This window comes from Ictalurus furcatus, chromosome 12, assembly GCF_023375685.1.
Source record: "Ictalurus furcatus strain D&B chromosome 12, Billie_1.0, whole genome shotgun sequence".
NCBI lineage: Eukaryota > Metazoa > Chordata > Actinopteri > Siluriformes > Ictaluridae > Ictalurus > Ictalurus furcatus.
Window position 1 is genome coordinate 20,062,948 of NC_071266.1, and position 16,569 is coordinate 20,079,516.

Genomic DNA, 16,569 nt, shown 5'->3' on the forward strand with positions numbered 1-16,569 from the left:
TTTTTCTTTGGATTAAAAAAAGTCTGCCAAATGAATATACCAGTTAATTACAATAAAGTGACTTATTAAAATGTGAAGGACAGAACATCCTTGGATCCTTGCCCCTGAAATCAATATTGATGTTTTCTTTTTGCACCTGTCCCTATGTATTTGTTATAGACACGACTATGCCAGTACCAAATAGACTAGAAATAAGTTTTTGAGATTATAATTGTTTAGTTCTGGGAAAATTATTGAATTTAGTCTTCTTGTACTAATCTTGTGTTGATCCTATTAAATGCTGTCTAGAACATATGGCAATTCCAATATGAGTCTTGATCTGCAGTAGAAGATTGTTAGCAGCAAACATGTTGGTTTGTGTTTGGTTGTGTATCTTTGGTTGTGTGTTCCAACCATCATTTGCTGGATAATAAATGGTTGGAGTTTATTAATTACAAAAAGCATGTTATTTTTGCAAATTTGCAGTCATGTAACTTTTTATGGAGGAGTGTTTTACCACCTTGAGGCTTTTCAATGCTAGAATGTCTTGCTCAGATCTCCGTCTGATTGAGAACATGATTCTGTCTTTATACTATACACTGTCTGAACTTCTTCTTAAGTAAGACTAAGCATTTTAATCAAGCAGCATAATATTTAAAATTAATTATAAGACTATCATTTGTAGACATCAAATGCCCCCCTTCATTACCCTATGGTTCTCCATCAACACATGCACCACTGACGGTTGCCTTTGGCTAAAAAATGCATGGCATAATTCCAAAAACACAGAATCTCACTCTCTAGGATATCATGCATGTTAAAATTGTTAAGATTGAGTGGTGGAGGTGATGACAAAAGGCTCCTGTTATACTCTTTGTTGTTCTCCATATTTGGCTATTTCACTAAGCAACTGTCAGATTTGTTTAGATTTGACAGGGATGTGGCATATACATGTGAACCATATATGTCTAAACACACCTTCAGGCAAAATATCATCTGATGCAACTTGATCTTAGTGCTGTCTTCTATACACTAATACCTCTAGACAGATGTGAAAATTGGAAAAAAAAAATGCTCTACACCCCCTCCTGATTAACCTTTACATGCCCCCACTGGACTGAACAAAATTTCTCCCAATAGCTGTCCAGGTGACCCTTACATTTTGTCCTTGTGTATGTTGTTACTATGTAATATAATTTAATTTTTCCGAAGCATGGAGAGAACATGCAAACTCTGCGCAGAGGTGGGAATTGAACCCCCAACCTCGGAAGTACGAGGCAAAATTTATTATTTAAAAAAAAAAAAAAAAAACCCTTTAATGACGGTTTCCACAACTTGGTTTTCTCACAGCACTGAAATCATTTCATTAAAGATTCTGAACCATGTACAGTACATTTAAATATGGGTTTAGGCAAAATATCAGCTGTTACCACTTGATCGTTTACACCAATATATCTAGGCAGATGAGAAAATTGGGCTGGACTGTCTGGAATGGTCATCAATTTAGGATGTATCTAGAAGAAAATGGATATTCTGTTATAGTTGGCAGCTATGAATTGGAATGAACCATGAATGAATCTATGGTGTTCCTCACGGCTTGATCCCTGCCCCCATCCTGATGAACCTGTACATGTTCCCAACTGGCTGAACAGAATTTCTTATAATAGCTATGCAGACGACATTCAAACCTACATAGCAGTTTCACCTAACAACTACAGCTCTATTGATAATTGGACACAACAAGCACAAACCAGAGGTGATTATATTCAGCTACAAGGACGAACAACTAATGCCTACCTCCAATCTATGGCTTTTGATGACACAAAACACATAATCTACGAGTTTTAGCTGATTCAGATCTCAGGATTAATAGTCATATTAAAATGAAAACAAAGTAAACCTTCTACAATGAGATGGGTTATGCAGAAGGATCTGAATAAGGGTTAAAATTTTGCATGAAACCTATCTATTAATTTTTCTCTGGCAGGCTTGATTACTGTAGTGGCCTCTTTATTGGTCTTCCTAGAAACTCCATTAGACTTCAGACAGCTGCAGCTCATTCAGAACACTGCTGCAAACCCTTACACTAGCTCCCAGTCAGCGACAGGACTGACTAGTGTTACATCTGGTTTATAAATCATTAAATAACTTTTGATAGAAATTCATCTCTGATTTGTTGGAAATATGCAATCCTAGAATGTATCTCAGAGTGTTGTGGGTTAATACTGTCCAGAATTAGGACCAAACATGGTGAGGAAGCTTTTAGCTACAGTAATGTGCTGTACTTAGCTGGAGCAAACCCCCCTTAGGTACTGTCACAGACATTGTCCAAATATAAACATCTTAACATATCTGTTGAACTGTGCCATTCCTTCCTCTTTTAACACTTTAGTGTTCAGTTTCCATGTTGTTTTCTTTATAAATGGCTTAAAACAGGATGCTGTTTAGGAAAATAATTAACAATGGGGTGGTGTGATACAAAAAAACAGGAGTTGATTATTTTCCATGAACAGAAAATCCTGAAGTGTTTTATTCCTCCTGTACCACAGCAATTTGCCATTTGTTTTTACCAATTACAGAATCACACTTTGTGTCCATGTCAAATGTCATGCCATATTCTCTAGTGTTCACATCGCCTTCTACTGTATACATTATATACATGTAAACTAAACTTCTCCATTATTCAGTTGTTCATCTTTAAGCATGTTATTTTTCAGTGACTAGTATGAAATATTCAGGAACTGTGTCACATTATTAACGTAATGAAGGTTAGGATGGATGCAAGAACAGATAGGAGCTTTTAATAAAGAGAGGCAGGCAGACAAATCCAAATTATGAAAAACAGGCAATGGGTCAGGTGATCAGCAAACAGGCATAAACAAAGCAAGGCAAGAATCGAGAGGGAAAACCAGAAACAGGATCAAAGAACATGAATCAAAAATGAGGAACAGGGCACAAACGATTGGTACGGTGATAACACTCAATACTTCGCAAAGAGTGAAAGCCTTGAAAGTCCTTTTTAAACTGTGATTGTGATTGTGTGTGAAATTGGATGCAGGTGTGCATGATTAGAATGAATGAGTGTTCTGGGAATTGCAGTCCATGGCGGCCATGTTTGTAGGCTGCAGTGCAGGATGGGAAAGGTTTGCTGTGACATGACAAACTGCAACGAAATTAAAAGGAAAAGTCCAAGGATAAGCAGATGTTTCATATACTGTATAGGCAGGCTTTAGAAGAAAGAGAGGGATGATTTTAATCCAGGGGGGTCTGAGTGGCTCTGGAAGAGAATGAAAGAATGCATTAAACCAGTGGTCACTAACCATGTTCCTGGAGATCTACCTTCCTGCAGGTTTTATCTCCAACCAAAATCTAACACCCCTGTTTTAGTTAACTAAGAACTTTTTAAGGCAATGATCTCCAGGAACAGTGTTGGTGACCAATGCATTAAACTGATGAACTGTAGTCAGCTACTCAGCAAGTTAACAAACATGCTTTAATATTGATAGGCAGTGAAGATGAATTAATCATTAATTGAGGTTTTAATGGGAAAGGCACATTTTCCATCCAGATTATTGTTCTTAGCAGAATGATAGAGAAAAAAGTGAAGTAATTTGTAAGGAAGTTTGATGCTGAGAAGCAGAAAAGAAAACAACACAAACTTATCCTGCTCATCGCTGAAAATATGGATGTCCATAGATATTGAGGTTCAAAGGCCAGTTGCCTTTGAGATGATAAACACCCACACAGCCTTGTGGGGCATGGAGAAGTATAGTGGGCTTCAATAACTTATAGATGCATTCTCTCTCATCTCTCTCTCTCTCTCTCTCTCTCTCTCTCTCTTTCTCTGTCCTCCCTCCCATGTTAAAGTTCTATGATGTTTTCTTGGCACAAATGTTATTCCCGAAGCAAACTTTACAGGGAAATGGAAGGTTAATCACAGGTTAATTTAATTACGTTGAATAAAAAGTTATTGATCATAAACAACAAGTAGCCAATAACCTGATTATGGGAATAGCCTCCTAAAAATGTGGCATTGGTAGCTCAGTGGTTAATTTCACGATTGGAAGGTCATGAATTCAAACCACAGCACTGCCAGGCTGCCACTGATGGATGCTTGAGCAAGGCCCTTAACCATCAACTGCTCAGAAGTATAAATTATTTAAATGTAAATTGCTCTGGATAAGGGCATCTGCCAAATGTCATAAATGTAACTGTAATAAAAAAAATAAATAAATAACATTTGTAAAACTTTGTAAAACACTCGTTAAAAACAGTGGTTATCCCTAAGACATGTTGTGTCATATTTGTCTGCTGGTACAATAATTTCATATTTCTATCACTATATATAGTGAACTGTCAATGCACAGGCAGTATCATATTTATTTATATTTTTGCAGTGAAATGGCTATAGTTGACCTTGAAAGAAAGAAGGAGTAAGAGAAAGAGAGAGACTGAAACATCAAGACAGAAACAAATTACTTTTTTTTTTTTTTTAACAAAATAGTTACTAAACGGTCATGCAGAGAAGTCAAGACTTTTATAGCTACCTCACATCACATTAGATGGTCATATAGTATGTTATCGTAATTGCTCGGTATGAATGTGCTATATTTAACTATGCTGAAAATAATTTCCTTCTCTCTCTCTCTCTCTCTCTCTCTCTCTCTCTCTCTCTTCTACCTATTTCAGCAAAGTTTTGTTTTGTGATGAACGTTCCCGATTCTATTATTTCCAGAGTAAATAACATGAAGGAAAGAACAAAGTTAGTAACAAAGGTATTAATCATAAACAAAGAGCAAGAGAAAACAAAAAGGAACAATTATTTTAAAAGTGTAGCTGCCTTAATGTGACAGCTGGCCACAAATCTGACTGCTGGCTGCTTCCCAAAATGAATGGCAGTCTATCGCTGTCATCCCTCTCTGCCTGTTTCTCTGTATCTCTAGCTTTATTGGTATGACTGCCACAGATACAACATTTATCAGTCAGAAGAAAGATGGTTGTTAAAGCGTAGTAGTTCTGGTAATAATAATAATAATAATAATAATAATAATAATAATAATAATAATAATATTTTTTATCTTCATGGTCCCTGTACTTGATTCTGTGTCAATCATAGATCATTAAAATTTGTCCTCAGAATTTTAAAGATTTATTCATGGACAGTTCACTCTCTCTCTCTCTCTCTCTCTCTCTCTCTCTCTCTCTCTCTCTCTAGCTCTCTCTCGCACTCTCATGTTTTTCACTTCAGCTGCCGTCTCTCCTGGCAACTAAAATGCTCTCGTGTCCTTTTTTATTGCTGACCGTTTCTTTGAGTGATGACTTCACCGTTCAGAGCAGCACCCACACTCACACACACACACACACACACATACACACAGAGCACGTTCCTCAACACCAGTTGAGTTTATGAGCATCAGATGATTGGTGTTATTTATCACACTTTTCTGCTGCTGCATAACGGATAATCTCCTTTTTGTCTCCTCTTTCTGTAGGTCAACCTGTCATAACTCGCATGACTGATCTTTACCTGATTAATCCAGAGCACAACATTAAGCCTCAAATACTCCAGGTGTACTAAACAAGCCTTAATAGTGCTTTAAAAATGGGGGAACCCCCCCCCCCCCCAAAAAAAAAAGAAAAAACAACACAACAACAAAAAGCTGAGCTGAGTTTCATTGAGTAGAGATGGCAAGGCCATTATTTTCCATCTTGTGCCTCCTCTTCCATGTGCCTTCAATTGGTAAAGCAAATATGTTTTTAACATACGCCATTAATCATACTGAAATCGGCTTAAACACACATTTTGCCACATTTCCCCAGTCAGCTCATGCATCATAAGGAGACGGTAACAATAGAAGAAACTAATTTGCAGGAGGTATGAAACATGTCAGGTTTGAGTCAGAGGGCTTCAATGCTAGAATACAGGTCATGTAAACATCATTACACTAGTTTTGGTTGTCAATTTAATCTTTAAGCTCAAGGGTTTACATGCTAAAAAACAATTATCTGTCACGATCTGATCTTAAAGAAGTCAGGGTAATCTGATTTACTCAGAAATAGGTTCACTACCACAATGCTGTGTTTAATGTTCATGAAGTTGATTGAGAATATAGAAGTGTGATCTGCTATTCATATGTAATGTATAAATCATCGTTGTGCTTTATGTTGATTTATACTACAGAAATGGAAGATCCTTCTTTATGCACCTTATGCCAAAGTCCAATATTTCTGAGGCATATTTTACTGGGCTGTGATGGTTTCAATCCCTTTAGGACTATTTTTTGGTTTGTTTGTTTGTTTGGTTGGTTGATTCATATGAAAAGATTTCATATGAGGCCAGATTTAGAATTTTTTTAATTGAAGATAAACTTGGAAAAAAAAAACGTTTGTAAATTCTTCATATTTTGTTGCCAGGGTAGCTGGCACAGCGTTAAATTACAAACAAACCAACAATACTGGAACAATGTCAAATTATTAAATCTGATTGGTCAGAAGGTGTTGATTAATTCTCTGTAACAGCAACTCTGACAATAGTGCAGATCACAGATTTATATTAATGCACATATTATTATATGTTATTGATATCAACTAATTCACGGAGACAATCACAGAGGCTAATAAGAAATAATTTAAAAAACATGTTCTTATAACAAAGAAAATCCTATCTTTTTTGATATGGTGAAGTTTTCTGTGAGGAGAGTTTTATGTAAGTATCGCAGTCAGTATCAAATGAGGACCAGTGAGCATTCATAGTATCGAAGTGAAACGAGGACTCATTAATTTCTATATTGATGTTATCCAAAATCTCTTTTTGTTGTAATTGCCTGCAGATATTAATCTGCTTTACTGATTTTTTTTAAAAAGTACTTTAATGTTCTTAAAGATACTCTTATCTCTCATTTTCCTTCTGATAACAGCCACCAGACCGCAGAGTATTAAAGCTGGGGTATTAAAGTGTATATAGTAATGGTTTATGTGTTTATAACTATATATTTCAACTGTACATGTATGCACTGGATGGAAATGGCCAATATACACTGTGGGGACTCTAGTTGGGGAGGGTTTTTTTCTTGCTTTTTTTTGGGTGGGGGGGGGGTGTTGTAAACATGTAAATATAATAAACATGTAAACATATAAATAACAATTAAGTACCTTTATAATAAGTACCTCTATATTATATAATAATAAGTAGCTCTATAATATATAATAACGTTACACTTATTTCATGTCTCCTCCAAACAATATACTTTCTTTAGTATCACACACAGGCACATGAAATTCAGTCAGTCACCAATATTCATGAATTATGTGTGGCATAAAACAAACACCGTTTATTCATCCTTATCTTCCATATCACAACCCTCTGCCGTCTCACTCCTAGTTTTTTTTTTTGTTGTTTTTTTTTTTCTGCCAGGTGGTCCAAAGTAATTTATTATAGTTTTTTTTTTTCATCTTGCAAAACAGACTGTCTCGCTCCCCTTCAGACTACTCTTTTTCTTGCCTTTTTTTGAGTATCAACAAAAATACGAGTGACAGCCTTTGTCAGTGCAATAAAAAAATTAAAATGGTACAGTAAAAGCCAATAGTATCTTTAGAATCTGCATAAATGACAGCTTCTACTATAGCATCTGTTAAAGTAAACGTTTCTGTTGAGATTTTCGGCTCTGTTAAGACTCTTAATTTTCTGGATCGGTCCTGTGAGAATGCGCGCTGATAGAGAAGCGTTCCCATTGGCTGCAGATTGTAGGTATTATGGCAGATCATGAAAGTCAGCATTGCGCAACCACATGCAGAATATCACCATTACATTTATGTGTGGAACTAGCTTTCATAGTCTTTTGAGTGGATAACAGATCCACTTAAAATTTACTCCCCAGACTATCAGAAAACATTCTACCTGTCACGATTTCCCCTCGCGCTAGTGCAGGAGCACGCGGCACGCTTCCAGGTTTGTCAGTGACACTGACTTTGTTTACTTTCTACACATGCATTTGATACGGTTTATGTCCTGTCTCCGCCCCTGTATTGTCATTTGTTGTTTCCCTGTATGTGTCATCATTAGTCTCAGCTCTTTTATTTCACCCCAGATTACGTTTGTCATTTAAACCCCTCGTGTCTCTTTATACTTTGCAAAGTATTGCGTGAGTTTTCCGTATACCAAGCGTTTGTTTCTCGGTTCATGCGTTATAGTTTTGATCTTGTTCTCACCCTCATTCTCGTTTCCTGTTTTGCCTCATTTATGCCCGTTTGCCGATCACCTGAACTATCGCCTGTTTTTTGACCACGCTATTGTCTCATGTTTTGGATTTGTCTTCCTGCTTCTCTTTAATAAAACTCTTATCTGCATTTGCATCTGTCCTAACCTCCATTACGTTCAATTACTTGACACTAACTTTTTAAAATTTTTATTTAACAACAAATATGTGTGATTGTTACGAAACCGGAGGCGAGGCAGAAGCAGGTGCAGATCAACGTCTTTATTTGTAAATAGAAGACAAAACACAGGAAACGTGGTCTACACTGGACAAGATCAACAAGGTTAAACATAGAACTAAAATCGAGGCATGGAACGAGAGCAGGACATGAAAATAAGACCGCTTAGAATGCGTAACGTATTCACCATTACATTCAGTGGTTCAAATAATACTGCGCGAAGTACAATGTAACACAAGGGCTTTAAATAGCAAACACAATCAAACTAAAACACAGACAGCTGGGGCAAATCACGACACACCCTCGAACATCAACCACTGCTTAAACAGAAGGAGAACCAAAATCAAAACAAAGGCACATGTCCATATGCAGCAGTTCCGTCTCGTGCACGCACAATATCTACAGCCGCGGCACAGTGCCATCTGCCAGCGGGAGTGTAACAGTGATACTGTACAATGAAGCTTTTTGAGGAAAAGATTTTTTTTTTTTTTTCATGGAAGGAGTTTCCGGTGTCAGTGCACTTTCAAAATTTCCACCATGGGAGAGTCTTCAGGAAAAAGAATTGTGCACTTTCTGGTTTGTCTGTAACATGATAAGCTATAAGCATATAACGTAAATGATAACAGGAACTAACTTGTCTCGACAACATGTCAAAAGTAAATGTACAACATATGATTCATTAATAAATGTAACAAATGTTATTGGTTTTGGTAAATGATAATAAATAAACTTCAGGGTGTTCATGGAAACAGTCTGGTTATCTGCAAAAGTGCATTTAACCCTTTCATTACATAGTGGTCACTACAGAGAACGGCTATTCAAGAGCCATTTTCTGGCTATTGCAAGCATTTCAATAGAATAACTGCATAACAGCCACTAGAGTGGACACTAATTCTTCATTTGAACGCATGCACTCCACTGGAGTGGACACTTCAATAACTTTTTGAAAAATGTATGTAAAAGTAAAATTAAGGTATTTTTTTTTTTTATGCCTAAAGAAGAGTAAAAACACACACAGAGAAAGAAAAAAAAATCCTTGATCAGGATTTCATTATTCATGCATGAAGGGGTTAAAGATTCCAATTCCACTGAAACATGTCCTGCCTACATCTACATTTATAACATTAACATTACTGCCAAGTTTGAAAGAGTTTTATATGTTTACAATAGTCAATGAGTTCTTACTATGATTTTCACCATCATCCACATCATTCATCATTACATAAGTCACTCACGGCATTTAAAGGCGAGCCTCGTCGTCAATTCACTCGAATACTCTCTGTTCATGCTAACATAATTGGGGAAATAAATACTGATTGATTCACTCATTTCTGTTTTATTTTTTATTATAATTTTGCAGTGCATTGAGCACAATTTGAGTGTCGGTGTCTGATTACAATTTGAATTGATTAGGATTGAGTTTGTTTCTCTGTGACAAATAAATATCCAACAAATTGAACAAGTCTTTAGTTCAAGACATTCATTTAAGACATCTTTAATCAGACTGATTGTTTTAACTACTGCTTTTGAGAAACCGGCTCCCTACCCAACATGATCTATGCAGGCATGGTTGAAAAAGTAAAGATGTCAAAGTGTATTATTGACAGAAAACTTTTTGGTCAATATAATTTTTTTTTTCAGATACACAGATGTGTTTTCCCAGACTGCCACTCACATGATATCATCAGACTTTTCTGTTTGCAGCAATGTACTTTATAAAATATAAATTGTAGTTTGGGATTCAAGGTGACTCAAACCAATGGAGCAGGTCATACATGTGACTGGCTTTGTTACTGCAGTTCAGAAGTGGGTTCATATATGATAGTGAATCATTACAGCACTGTCCAATTCCCTGGATACAGACACAGCCTGCTTCTCCGCTTGTGTCTGCGTCAATGTCGGCTTGCTTGTTGTTCTGTCATTCTGTCTTATTAACTAGATCCTGTCATGTTTCGTTCTGCTCTTCTCTACCTTTTTCTTAAGGTATAAAGGGTCTAAATGTCTGAGCTCAGAATTTAAAATGCTTTATTTGATCAGTTATTGATAATAAGCTGATATAGTTTTGACAAATTATGTTTATCAGTACTCATAATAGAGTTCCGGAAAAAAGAAGCTAGTATAACACAGTAAAAAATGAAGGAAAGAAACAATAAAGGAAAGAAATGCCAATTTTTTTGTGTGTTACAAACATATGTGTGTTATGAAATGTATATAATTAATACATTCTTGACAAATAGGTTTAAGAAGAAAGTTAAGCGTATATTGTATTTATGTAACACTGTGTATTTGAAGAATAAACACACCACGAAGCAGAGTTATTGTACTGTGCAGTGAATAATGCCAGGATGCAAATGTGTAAACTCAGCATGTTGTTTATCAAGGACTTTCCGAAGCTCATCGCATGGTTCAGTACGAATGCACGCATTGCCAGAGTGGGCAAATCCATAATTATAGACCACAGAAGAATCGAGAGGCAAAATTAGGAGACAAGTAAACAAGGAAAAGTCTCAGAATTCAAATGAATGCACAATAAGACTTGAGAGATAAACCCACAGGAGGGTATAAATAGGCAAACTAATCAAGATCTAAATGGAGAACAGACAAACACAATCAGGAAAGAAACCAATTACAGATCTGGGGGGTATTCCAGAAAGCAGTTTATGCGATTTACCTGGGTAAGTTTACTCAGAGTTAACGGATAACCTCAACTTTCGGTTCCATAAAAGGAGGTAACTTTCAGGGTATGTAAGTTGCCATAGCAGCTTACTCGCAGAACATAACCTGCTCCGGAGCAGATTATGTTCCAGGGTTAGTTTTTTTTAGAGAGCTGATGGAGGGTAGCGTGTCCTTTTGAAGAAGATCCAGTGGACGAGGAAGCACGGATTATACGAAATCTTTTTCACACCCAGATGAATATTTGCGGGAGTGTTACTGTTTTTTGCGATAGTTGTTTCTGAAACATATTGAAACCTCACATCACCAACGTGACACATTGTGGATTTGCGCTTAACACTGAGCACATTTTATGCATTGCCCTTCATTTTTTTTGCCACAGGGAGTTTTCTGTATATAACGTGGGCGATGCAGTGCATGTGGAAAAGGCAACGGTGTGTAGAGCCGTTCATACAGTACAGCCTTACACTCAAATGGTTCCTACATAATTTTGTGCAGTTCCCTGGCCATAAACCATGATGAACCATTGATGAAGATGGCAAGAGGAACTCCCAGTGAACCAAAGAGACTGCAGGATGTTACAAGATGTGATCTGCCCACATCATTTCTAATTAAATAACTAACGCACAAAGTGAACAGTTGAGGTTCATTGTTTATTTTCTGTAATTGAAAAAGACATTTGAATTCATTACTTTACCATTCGACAATAATTGACATAATAATAATAATCAGTAGGCAAATACTTGGTCCACCTTTAACTAGTGCTTCAGCAATTCAATTTCAAGCCTGGCCTTTTTTATATTCTTTTTATATCTGTTTTTTTTTCTTCCATTTGAAGTTGTAGAAGGTCCATCTCCAGGTTATATTTTCTAATTTGCTTTTGAAGATGGACCTTATACATTGGGGGGAAATAAGTATTGTACGTACCAACATTTTTTTCAGTAAATATATTTCCAATGAGGCAATTCACATGAACCTTTCACCAGACATCAGTATTAACTCAAGAAATCCGGAAATATAAAGAATTCACAACATTAAATTCCATAAATGAAGTTATGTGTAATAAAGTGGAATGATACAGTAAAAAAGTATTGAATTTAAGTAAATAAAGAAAGTAAAGAAGTAAGTAAAGAAAATAAATACAGCCAGGGTCTAAAAAATATATTTTAAAATAACTCTTTATTGGCAATGTTTCACTTGTGTATTATGCATGAAACTTAAAAAAAAAAAAAAAAAAAGTCCTAAGTACTAATATGCTACACATTACATTTTACCAAGCCACTTATATCATGGGAGGTAATCGACTCTGATGAACTGTGCCCTGGAACTGTTCCCTTGATTAAGGGACAGTGCCAGCTCCTCAGTCAGAGTGCTGGTGGCCCCCACCCATTATTCGGGCCTCTTCCTTCTTCCTGTGGCTATATAGAACCTAGAGAAATGTTATTATAGAAAGTTGGGCCAATTAGATAGGTTACAATTTAGGAAGTTTATGAAATATTATCTTTTTTGTGTTTCATTTTGACTTGGCTCCAAGTTCTCCTGAGTCCAGAAGGTTTACACCTGATAAAATATAAAGCCTATTATATTATTAATACTATGTACAGTGTTAAGAAATTGATGGAGGGCTAAAAGTAAAGGCATATCTATTAAATGTTATGGCACATGTCTAATAGGATCAATGTTTAATTTAGCATCATAATGAAAGGAAACTTTTTGGATATTTATGAACTTATAAATTCACGCATTTACTCGATCCATTACTTCTTTCCAAGCCAACTCTCTATATACTTTTTTTTTGTATAAATGGCTTATATTCCTTATAAGCATGCATTAAAACCTCTGACTCTGCTTCACTGAAATATGCAGCTTGTTGGGTTTTTTTTTGCCCTGGGTTTCCATGGTGACTCCTGAAATCGGCGATCCATTGATAATGGCTTTATGTACTTGCCTTGTACACGCATTAACTCTGAGTTACCAATTGGAGGTTGATTGAACTAACTCCTAACTGGTGTTCTGGAACTGACATACATTAACCGAGTAAGCAAGGTTTGGGTTAATCAGCCGAGAGTTCAGGGTTTATGTGAACGTAAGTTAACCCTGCTTTCTGGAATACCCCCCAGGCGGTTAGGGGATCTATTGAAGGTTATTGTTACTAACCCAACATTGATTATTTTTCAATAGCACTACACCCTGAAATGTTTTATTTCTTTTATGCCACGGCAATTTGCCAATACTTACATTTTTTTTAAAGAATGACACATTACACATTTTATCCATTTAGCATAATATAACTCATATATATATATATATGTATATATACATATATGTATGTATATATATATATATATATATATATATATATATATATATATATATATATATAGTTTAATATAATGTTAGTCACTTCCTGCTATCATTTATGTTATAGCAGCTATGTAACCAGCTGATTTGTTTTTCCCTCTAAAGTTAATAAGACACTGGAGACTCCTTCCAAAAGATATTAAATAAACATCTTCTCACAGGAAATGTCTTATATCAATGTTTATCCATTTTTAAATCCATTTATGTGGCGTGTCCGCCATACAAGTCCCTATGAAAGTTTTTAACATGGAAATAAGGTATTAAAAAATTAGCACATTAATATTGTAAAAAGCATTATACAAATAAATTCTAATCCTTGCAGCTGGGATTATTGTCAGAGTTAAAGAAAATTTATCAAAACCTTCTGACCAATTTGATTCAAGCAATGTGGTATATAATATTGTTTAATATCTAACTAAATAAAATGAGTTCCTAATAGCAGACTCAGACTTTTTGACCCAAATAGATTTTTTTTTTTTTGGTATTTGTGCCATTTGTGCCGTTCTGCTCTTATTTCTTACATTTTCCTCACTTCTGTCTCTGTCTCTGTCTTTCTCTTTCTCTCTCTCTCGCTCTCTCTCTGTCTTTCACTCTCAAGTGGAGGGGCAGTGGTTGGATTGGGCTCCTTGGTCTCCTTGTTCAGTATCATGTGGAACTGGCACTCAGCAGAGGCAGCGGCGCTGCAGTGTGTCTGTACATGGCTGGGCCGAGTGTAAAGGTCCGCACTCAGAAACGAGGGAGTGCACTAACCGGCCTTGCGATGGTACGTCACAAACATATCGTTTTGCATAACAGGTGTATTTTCACATGCATAGCAAAGGCCTGAAACGTCTGTGTGCTTTACCAAGAACTCTTTTTTTCATAATTATATATTTTACTGGCTTATTATTATTATATTTTTTTAATTATTTAAAACTGCACAAACCTAAACAAAAATATGTGAAGCAAAATCATTCATTTGTTATAATACCTTATGTATTCCCTCACAAAAAAATGGTACTTGTTGGAACTTGTTCTTACCTGGCACATTTTTTATTTCATGGAGACCCACTTCATATGGTGATCAATGGTTTAAGGGGAATCAAAATAAATGTGTTTCAATGACTTCAACCAAAAGTGAATTGTAAATATTAGGTCAATTTGAATAGTATTGTACAGTGACATTAATTTTCATAAGGATGGATGGATGGATGGATGATTATTATATCTGTACCTATTTACAGTCTCACATGCTGCCAAAAAAACTACAACACCCATAAATGCTCTCAATGTCTGGCCTTCTAAATACAACACCTATAAACAAATTAGCACACACACCTCAAATAAGTTGGACTTACTCATATTTTGCAACGCCTCAGTCCAGCCATTTCGACTGTGACATTTTCTTGTTTTGTCTCTCGATTGCCTGTTTATTCTAATCTTGTTTACTCTTGATTGCCAGCATGTTTCTGGTTTTGATTGTTGGTAATCCCATTGCCTTCTTTGCCTTGATTTTAATAAAACCTCATCTGCGTGTTGTGAAAAAATACTTTGCCAGAAGCCTCAATATTGCATGTTTTACTGATTTCCATCAGGCACCTACAGATCAGGCACATGATTTTATTTATTTATTATTTTTTTCCCAGTGAACAATGTGACCCAGTTTGGTTTTGTGACAAATCTGAACCAAGGGTTGTCTGTATCCTGGCCATTTCCCATTTTCATTGTGAAAGTAGTAGAATTATTGTGGAAACTAGGCAGAAGTAGTGAAATACTTCTAAAAAAATTACATGCACATATAGTACATATACATATACTGTACCAGTCCATAAAGGATTTAGCAGTTTTTCATGATTGTTGCAGCCAAAAATGCTTAATTTTTGCTGCAGCTTTTTTTTTTTCAAATTTTGGGATGCAGTTTGCTGAGATTTTTATGCTTATTGCAGTAAACTTTTTGAATTTGGCAAAATTGCAAGTCTTCACAAAATTCAGTCTTTCACAATGTTTGTTGGTAAATGAGACCTTTTAGCTGTACTCATGGTTGACACACATGAATCAACGAGGACTTGGGCTGCATGCACATTGTGATGATGTCACATGATGGGACCAAATCTGCAGAAAATCTGCTGAAAATCTGCAGTAATGTAGAAAAACTGCAAGCTACTCAGAATATTGTGGAGTTTGCTTGATTTTGCATGAATTGCATTCTGCCAAGCAAACCATACCAACACCATGCAGAATTGTAGTGTGTGAGCTGAGCTGGGATGTCTGAGTTTAACTTAAAATAGTGCAGACTCACAGGACAAAATTGTTTGATATTCATGAAAGCATTTTTGTGATTTTTTTTTAACAAAAGATCAAAAGGTTAAACAATAAAGACAATTTTTCTCAGCCTTCTTTGTTCATATTTACCAAGGGTGCCAATATTAGTGGAGGGCACTGTACATATACATATAGCAATGAGCAAACATTATTGTGCTAAATACATTAAAGTAACTCTGAGCCCAGATTACTTGCAGTTCTTGGGAGCATTGGATTAAATCAACCAGAAAAGTAACAACTGAAAAGCAAAGGAAGCTTCACTACACTACTGAAAATTTTTGTCTTGTGAGTCTGCACAAGTTTAAGTTATACTCAGACATCCCAGCTTAGCTCACACATTACAATTCAGCATGCTTTGGTATGGTTTGCTTGGCAGAAGAAATAATGACCAAATATGGGTTAATGTGTAATCTGAAGCACCTTGTTTTATCTGGTGGAAAAGTGCTGAAAGTGTCACGATTTGTGACACTTCTACTGTACTTATTAATTCTTTTATGCCCTTCTTCTTTCAGGGGGTGGAAACTGGGGAGCGTGGAACCAGTGGAGTCAGTGCTCAAAGACGTGCGATTCAGGTTGGCAGCGCCGCTTTCGGATGTGTGAAGGCACAGGAATCCAGAATTACCCCTGCGATGGCTCAGGGGAGGAAGTGCGCTCATGCAACGACAAGAAGTGCCCAGGTGTGTGCGTGTGTGCGTGTGTGCGTGTTCCTCTTTTCCCAAGCAGATCAAACAAGTGCCCCTCACTCATTTTGCATTTCTCTAATCAGGTTGCATTTCAATTTTCTTATTTCCTCCTCTTGCTCCTTTCTCTATGGGCATCTGT

The 16,569-nt window shown here is 36.2% G+C and overlaps 1 protein-coding gene across 9 annotated transcripts in view; it reads left to right on the forward strand.

Moving 5' to 3' along the window:
• adgrb2 (adhesion G protein-coupled receptor B2) overlaps positions 1–16,569 on the forward strand; it is a 458,554-nt gene that overhangs the window by 225,617 nt on the left and 216,368 nt on the right. For 8 of the 9 annotated variants that reach the window (XM_053638192.1, XM_053638184.1, XM_053638186.1 and 5 more), the window contains 2 exons: positions 14,045–14,209; positions 16,260–16,424. In XM_053638192.1, the coding sequence (XP_053494167.1) occupies positions 14,045–14,209; positions 16,260–16,424 (330 nt within the window). The remainder of the gene's footprint in view (positions 1–14,044; positions 14,210–16,259; positions 16,425–16,569) is intronic. The other variant, XM_053638190.1, reaches the window with a different exon arrangement.